At 43.1% G+C, this 8,571-nt stretch overlaps 2 protein-coding genes across 2 annotated transcripts; both read left to right on the top strand.

Moving 5' to 3' along the window:
• The first annotated feature begins 151 nt into the window (after positions 1 to 151).
• Positions 152 to 874, top strand: LOC123149240 (cortical cell-delineating protein). The gene has a single exon (XM_044568853.1). The coding sequence runs from the start codon at positions 185 to 187 to the stop codon at positions 584 to 586; it is 402 nt and encodes a 133-aa protein (XP_044424788.1). The 5' UTR covers positions 152 to 184; the 3' UTR covers positions 587 to 874.
• Positions 875 to 5,828: 4,954 nt separating this feature from the next.
• LOC123154685 (cortical cell-delineating protein) lies at positions 5,829 to 6,528 on the top strand. Its single transcript, XM_044573345.1, has one exon. The coding sequence runs from the start codon at positions 5,865 to 5,867 to the stop codon at positions 6,264 to 6,266; it is 402 nt and encodes a 133-aa protein (XP_044429280.1). The 5' UTR covers positions 5,829 to 5,864; the 3' UTR covers positions 6,267 to 6,528.
• The last annotated feature ends 2,043 nt before the right edge of the window (positions 6,529 to 8,571 follow it).

The following is an 8,571-nucleotide window of genomic DNA, read 5'->3' as shown; positions in this document are numbered from 1 at the left end:
GCACATAATCTTTACAAATTACGTCAAGATTCGAATTAATTAGCTCCACTGACCATGACACGAACGAGTCACTTGCATGCACTTGCACACTACACCCGGCCTATAAATAACAGCGCAAGCAACCCAAGAAAATCATCCCAAGCTAGCAAAGCCTGCAAAGCTTACCCACAGACCAGTAAGAGCAATGGCGCCGTCTAAGCTCGCCCTCTTCCTCGCCCTGAACCTGATCCTCCTCGCCGCCGTACAGGGCTGCGGGCCCAACTGCCCGCCTGTCGTTCCTACCCCGCCGATCCGCCCACCGCCTGTCGTGCCATCGACTGGCGGGGGCAGCTGCCCGATCAACACGCTGAAGCTGGGCGTGTGCGCCAACGTGCTGAACCTGCTGAAGCTCAGGATCGGTGTGCCGGCGAACGAGCAGTGTTGCCCGCTCCTGGGCGGGCTCGCCGACCTCGACGCCGCTGTGTGCCTCTGCACCGCCATCAGGGCCAACATCCTCGGCATCAAGCTCGACGTCCCCATCGACCTGACCCTCCTCCTCAACCAGTGCGGCAAGAAGTGCCCCGCGAACTTCACCTGCCCCATCTGATTCATCCATCCATGGATGAATGTTATACATGCATAATCGTCAACTCGTAACCAGTTTGCTTGTCATACGCGCGCATTATACGTATGATTTTTCTGTTACAGTTCGTATGTCAGGCGTTTGCATGGGCTCCCTCGCTCGTGCATGCATGCTTGATAGGCTTGTGATTGATCAATGTCATTGTATCCTGTTATGGTAGTAAATGCATGATTTGAATATTTGTAAAAGGATATACATCCTTGTACACGTACCTGGAATGAAAAGTTTGTTTAAGACTTCAAGTTGGGTTAATTCGACCCGTGATATGCCAGCATGAGTTGTATATTCATATGTAAGCGCATGCATGATTGCATCAATCATGATCAGATTCACATCTTTACCCATGCATTAGATACATCTTTCTGTTTTGCCTAAATGATCCTTGATAAAATTAAAAGTCATGCTGAATATTTTCTTCTTCTCTAATGCCACCTTTTACATCTTATGTTCACTGATCCATAAAAAACCAAGCATGCATGCATCGCACTACTGATTACTCCGCATGCCATATGTACACTGGTAGATGTCATAAGTGCATGCATGCATACTTAAGTTTTTTCTGAGCACGGTACACTCGCAGATGCTCACATACACTCACCTGTATGAACACAAATGCTTATGAACATTTTCTGCATCCGCAATCAATTTTTGTATTCAGAGATGTTTTTAATCTGCGAATTTCTTTCTAATTCAGGAACATGTTCTGAATTTACGAACATTTTTTGATTTTGGAACATTTTTTGAATGCCTCAACTTCATGAACTATTTATTACTGTAAACAATTTATGAATCCAAGATTTTTGTGATTGTGTGAACAAATTTTCAAATCCATGATAATTTTTTGAATTGATGAACATTTTTTGCATTCAACAATTTTGAAATCCGAGAACATTTTTTAAAATTGACAAACATTTCATAAATTGGCAAACTTTTTCCATATTTTCGAACTATTTTATGATTCCTTGGAATTTTTCTTCCCTCTTGGCCATTTTTAGTTGTTTTTCAAAAAACAATCACCTGTAAATAAATCTAGTCGGCTCCTATAAGAGAATAAATATAACGGACCTAAATGGTTGGCTCACTAGGTACCTCCCGGGTGCACATCAGTGGATCACTAAGTATCCCGCATGTGTTACCCGCGAGACATGAGCACGGGAGCTATATCTCGCCAATTGCGAGTCATCCATTGACCTCACCTGCAGGGATCGACAAAGTGGGCCGGCCCAAATTAGCAACTAGCGGTTTTCGGTAGCTTGCAAGACCGGTTTGTGGAATCTTCCACCCGGTTTGGCTGATTTTGGGAAGGTTCCATGCGTTTTTGTTATTGGTTTTCATCGTTCTTTATTTATGTTTTTCAAAATAGAAGTTGAATTTTTTGAATACAGTTTAAACATTTTCTGTACACAAGTTGAACAATATTAAGATACACTTTAACCATATTTCAAATCCTCCTCGAATATTTTTCCAAATACATGTTTAGTACTGCATTTGTTAAGCACACATTGAACATCTTTTCAATACACAATGAACATTTTCTAAACACACTTTAAACATGTATCATAAATGTTATGAAGATTCTTTTTAAACATGCAAATATATTTTCAAATGTCATGAACATGTTTGAATGGTTCAAAACATTCTTTTCATAGTTACACAGAAGAAATTATATTGTATGAATACATGTTGAACATTTTTCAAATACACATTAAATATTTTTTCATACTCGTTGACCATTTTTTCAAATACATGTTGAACATTTCTCATATGCTTATTGAATATTTTAAAAATACCTGAAGAACATTTTTGAAACACACATAGAATATTTTTTAAAGGTCATGAACATTTTTTTCTAACTGTGAACTTTTTTAATGCTAAAAAAATATATTTTTTTGATAATTATGCAAACAAATACTTACATTGTATGAAAATTTAAAACATGTGATGAAAAAGTTTTTAAACGTGTGAAGATATTTAAGGGCGTGAACAATTTTTTGGAGTGATATAACTCTTTTTTATGAATATTTTAAAGGCGGCCAATGATGGGATGTTAATACTGATTGGCTTATTCTAGGGCCGATCAATGTTCTCTTTGACGCCACCCCTTAAATTTAGTACAATCCAACCTCCCGCCCACTCCACATGTATCCATCACCACTCCCTCTCCCCCCGCCTTTGCCATGCCAGGCAGTCGAACACCGCGGATCTATCTCCCTTCCCGAACTCGTATTCCTTCTCTTGTGCCACATCTCCTTCATGGCGCCGATCCGTTGTCCGGAGAGAGTCCAATGCCACGGTCGACACTGTGAGTCACATCGACGCAGATCGACCCTCACCGTGCTCAATTAGGGTTATATGGCTTGGGCCGATTCACAAGTTCATGCGTGCCACCACTGGTCGCGCCGACCATGGCCCCCTGAGTGTCATGGTTGGTTGACTTGTTCCTCAAGATGATAGAGGCACTCATCTAGAAGATGGGTCTAAGTCGAAAGTCTGGCCAATGTCAAGGTCACTAGGTTGGCTTTCGGCCTTGCTGAACATATTTGGATGTTGCATCCTCATCACTACGACTATCAAGATTTTACATTTAAGACTTCGAGTAATAAAATATTTCATGAATCAGCCCATGAAATACATAAACTCAGAACATGTTGAGTTTGCTTTAGGTATCCGCCAACTCAATGGTGTTTCAGTTTTATTGTACAATTAGGCGGGCTACAATGGTCATACTTAAAGCAAACAAAGTATTTACTCCTTCCAAGTTCATAGGGCGCCTAATGAAAAACTGATAATCCAAGAGTACAAGTCGTCATGCATCTAGTGCGCCTTGTTCTCCCCAAGTGATTATTTCACACGAAAATAGCCGGCCAACGCGTCACCGCCTGTCCGTCTCGTTTTCGATGCCTTAGGTCCATGGCGGCTTGGTGAATTTCGGCCCTTACCGGTGGAGGGCTATGTTTTTATGTGTTTCTTCAAGTTCTGTTAGGTTTGTGTCCTTCTCAGAAAGACGAGACGGCGGCGGCTCTCAAAAATGGAATAAGGTTCTCCCCGCCAAGCACCCATCCTGGTGGTGTGTCTAGCATCATTGGTGGAGGTATGGAGGCATGTCTACGGCAGATCTTCCTTGGTGGATTAGCTCGGATCTGGTCATAGTTCATATATGTTGGTGTGTCTTTAGGTTGGATCCTTCGTCTACGCTACTCTTCATCGGCGATGATTGTTGTTCTACTCCGCTGGTCCTATGGGGCCTTAGCACGATGAGTTCCCGACTGTCTACTACAACAAGTTTTGCGTGGCTCCAGAGAGGGAGGGGCGATGACGGCGGCGCGCCTTCAACTCAATTAAGTGCTTGTAATTGTTTCCAAGTGTTTGTTGTACTTATTATTGAAGATGAATAGAATGAAAGTTTTCTCACGAAAAACTAGCCAACCAACACCCAACAAAACCCCTCTTAATTATTGTGTCTAATGTCCCTTTAATTTCTGCAATTAATGAAGCCAAAAAAGGCAGAAGTGCTGTTTGTTTATTAGCAAATTAATTAAGCATGGATGGTCCAATCAACGCCAAGAAAAACCTCCATGCGATTGTTCAAGCACGTTCACTTGAAGAGATATTAACGGTTGCTTTTCATCTAGCCCTCCCCTTTGCCTGCCGTTTCGGCGGCCAGTGGCGGTGGGATAATATTTTATTCCAATGATCATGGCAGTGGAAAATTTTTGGTGGCTCCGCTCCAGTTAGTAGTTTAGATTAGGGTTTTTAGTCCCCACAGATGCGGCACTCGTGTGGATGGCAACAGTTTTTCTTCGAGTTTGTCTTTCGGGCTTTGATCCTCCCTTAGTTTGTCCATTGGGACATACACAACGAAGCTCCAGGGTAAATTTCCGCCGTCTTCTTGGGGCGTAAGAAGTTCATCCGCACTATCTTATTTTATCTCAACATGCAAGCATCCACATCACCATACAATTATGGATGGGAGAAGACCCACCTCAACATGCAACTATGCATGAAAAATGCTCAACATCAAATTCAACCATGCATGAGATTTTTTAATTCTGTTATTGTACTTATTACAACTATACACGATCAAATATAATAAGTCGGATGTATTCCTAAGTTTGGTTAAATTTTTATTAATCTAAATATTATATGCCACACAATCAAATCTAATAAAACTAAAAATATATTGCAACCGATTATCGCAGCAACGTGCGGGGTATCATCTAGTTGGTATTATTGTCGGGTCTATCTAGGACACATCTAGATGTGACATACATCTAAGCTCCACTCTGTTTATGGTCTATTTTTTGGGTCTGTCTAGGACACATCTAGATGTGACATACTTATGTCACATCTAGATGTGACATACTTATGTCACATCTAAGCTGATGTCCATTCTGTTTGTGGTTTTTTTGTCCTTTTTTGTTTCTTGTTGCTGTATTATATATATTTGTGGGAGCTTAGATGTGACATCCTTAAAAAACATCTAGATGTGAATTAGACAAACTGTATTTTTTTTGTCCTAGTATTTTTTGTTTCTTGTTGCTGCATTATATATTTGTGAGAGCTTAGATATGACATTCTTAAAAAAAATATCTAGATGTGAATTAAACAAACTGTTATTCGTCAACATAACCAATGGATACAGATTTACTAATAATTATACAGCTAGGTAAGCATACGTGTCCATGCATGCCAACGAGCCAGTAGAACAAACCAAAGTATCAAACGTAATGTAGACACATGGAATCAAAACCATATGCAACGCAATGGCCTATATACGTCTCTCGTGACCCGGATGATTGGCGTATGCCAGCTCGTAGCGCTGCCATGCCCGATATATTCCTTTGTCCGTTGCTATGATCCAGATTATTATGGCTATACACTTGTAAAACCATCAAATATTTATATGCACACAGCAGACAATACGCATATGGGAGTACTATTTTTTGGAAACTAAATGAAAGTCTCATGGCTCAGCTATCAGGTTTTGTTCTTTAGTGAACAGATTATGCTCCAATGGTGGTATACACACGTAACATGCTAGTACAATAATGAACGGTTGCACATAATCTTTACAACTTACGTCAAGAGTCAAATTAATTAGCTGGACTGATCATGACATGAACGAGTCACTTGCATGCACTTGCACACTACACCCGGCCTATAAATACCACCCCAAACAACCCAAGAAAACCATCCCAAGCTAGCAAAGCCTGACAAGCTTACCCACAGACCAGTAAGAGCAATGACGCTCTCCAAGCTCGCCCTCTTCCTCGCCCTGAACCTGGTCCTCCTTGCCGCCGCCCAGGGCTGCGGACCCTACTGCCCGCCGGTCGTACCTACCCCACCGATCCACCCACCGCCTGTCGTGCCATCGACCGGCGGGGGCAGCTGCCCGATCAACACGCTGAAGCTGGGCGTGTGCGCCGACGTGCTGAACCTAGTGAAGCTCAAGATCGGCGTGCCGGCGAACGAGCAGTGCTGCCCGCTCCTGGGCGGGCTCGCCGACCTTGACGCCGCCGTGTGCCTCTGCACCGCCATCAGGGCCAACATCCTCGGCATCCAGCTCAACGTCCCCATCGACCTCGTCCTCCTCCTCAACCAGTGCGGCAAGAAGTGCCCCTCCGACTTCACCTGCCCTATCTGATCCATCGAGCTATCGATGAATATTATATACATACATAATCGTTGTACTCGTAACTAGTTTGCATGTCATACGTACGCACCACACGTATATTTTCTATGTTCCAGTGCAGGCACTATATGTCAGGTGTTTGCGTGGGCTCCCTGGCTCGTGCATGCATGCTTGATAAACTTGTGATTGATCAATGATCAGTGTATCTCGTTATGGTATCTAAATGCATGATTCATGTATTTGTACAAGGATATACAAAGTTGTCTTGACAGTACATGAAGTTAAATTGTTCATATGTTTACTAACCTTTTAATAAAAGTTGTATGAAGTTTTGTGTGGATGAAGTTTTTAAGATCTAGGGGAGATATCGATATGAGACAAATAAGAAGAGGCAAAAGCCTAAGCTTGGAAATGCCCAAGGCACCCCAAAAAATATTCAAGAAGTCTCAAGCGTCTAATTTTTATTTGTTCACATGATATGTGTTATTCTTGGAGCGTCCTTTGCATTTTTGTTTGCTTTGCTTGTTGGTATTTTACAATCATCATATCATGATCACATTTCATAGGGAGATATGCACATTGGTCATGAATTTGTAGAATGCTCTATGCATTGCACTTATATTTTTTGAGTTGTGGTATTTATAGAATTGTTCATTTGATTCAGTTATACATGTTAAGAGCATTGCGAAAAAACATGCTTTTATAGAAAGGGTAATAACTCTTGCTTAACTTATACTCCCTCCATTCCAAAATATGTGTCTCAACTTTGTACTAACTTTGTACGAAAGTTAGTATAAAGTTGAGTCACTTATTTTGGGACGGAGTGAGTACCTTTCTAGACAGTTGAATAGCAATTGGTTGCTTGCTTGGATTTATATATTGGAACAAAAATATAGGTATAATGTTGGAAATATGCCCTAGAGGCAATAATAAAATGGTTATTATTATATTTCCTTTTTCATGATAATTGTCTATTGTTCATGCTATAATTGTGTTATCCGGAAATCGTAATACATGTGTGGATACATAGACCACAACATGTCCCTAGTGAGCCTCTAGTTGACTAGCTCGTTGATCAATAGATGGTTACGGTTTCCTGACCATGGACATTGGATGTCATTGATAACGGGATCACATCATTAGGAGAATGATGTGATGGACAAGACCTAATCCTAAGCATAGCACAAGATCGTGTAGTTCGTCTGCTAAAGCTTTTCTAATGTCAAGTATCATTTCCTTAGACCATGAGATTGTGCAACTCGCGGATACCGTAGGAATGCTTTGGGTGTGCCAAATGTCACAACGTAACTGGGTGGCTATAAAGGTGCACTACGGGTATCTTCGAAAGTGTCTGTTGAGTTGGCATGAATCGAGACTAGGATTTGTCACTCCGTGTGATGGAGGGGTATCTCTGGGCCCACTCGGTAGGGCATCATCATAATGAGCTCAATGTGACCAAGGAGTTGATCACGAGATGATGTGTTACGAACGAGTAAAGAGACTTGCCAGTAACGAGATTGAACAAGGTATAGGGATACCAACGATCGGATCTCGGGCAAGTATCATACCGGTAGACAAAGGGAATTGTGTATGGGATTGATTGAATCCCCGACATCGTGGTTCATCCGATGAGATCATCGTGGAGCATGTGGGAGCCAACATGGGTATCCAGATCCCGCTGTTGGTTATTGGCCGGAGAGATGTCTCGGTCATGTCTGCATGCCTCCCGAACCCGTAGGGTCTACACGCTTAAGGTTCGATGAAGCTAGGGTTATAAGGAATAGATGTACGTGGTTACCAAATGTTGTTCGGAGTCCCAGATGAGATCCCAGACGTCACGAGGAGTTCCGGAATGGTCCAGAGGTAAAGATTTATATATGGGAAGTCCCGTTTTGGACACCGGAAGTGTTCTGGGCGTTATCGGTAACGTACCGGGACCACCGGAAGGGTTCGGAGGTCCACCGGGAGGGGCCACCAGCCCCGGAGGCCTGCACGGGCCATGTCTGGGAAGGGACCAGCCCCTAGGTGGGCTGGTGCGCCTCCCACAAGAGGTCCAAGGCGCAGTGAAGGGGAGAAGGGGGAAACCCTAGGCTCAGATGGGCCTAAGGCCCACCTAGGGTGCCCCCCTCTCTCCCCCTCTGGCCTCCCCCTAGATGCATCTAGGGCTGGCCGCCACCCCTAGGGGGGGACCCTAGATGGGGGCGCAGCCCTTCCCCCTATATATAGTGGGGGTTTTGGGGCTGCCACAGACACGATTCTCCCTCTCTCTTGGCGCAGCCCTACCCCTCTCCCTCCTCGTCTCTCGCAGTGCTTGGCG

The sequence above is a fragment of the Triticum aestivum genome, chromosome 7A, assembly GCF_018294505.1.
Source record: "Triticum aestivum cultivar Chinese Spring chromosome 7A, IWGSC CS RefSeq v2.1, whole genome shotgun sequence".
Lineage (NCBI taxonomy): Eukaryota > Viridiplantae > Streptophyta > Magnoliopsida > Poales > Poaceae > Triticum > Triticum aestivum.
This window is presented reverse-complemented; position numbering and strand designations above follow the sequence as displayed.

What these genes read in the sequence shown, in the direction of transcription:
- LOC123149240 (XM_044568853.1), top strand. Translation starts at nt 185, where the DNA reads ATGGCGCCGTCTAAGCTCGCCCTCTTCCTCGCCCTGAACCTGATCCTC.
- LOC123154685 (XM_044573345.1), top strand. Translation starts at nt 5,865, where the DNA reads ATGACGCTCTCCAAGCTCGCCCTCTTCCTCGCCCTGAACCTGGTCCTC.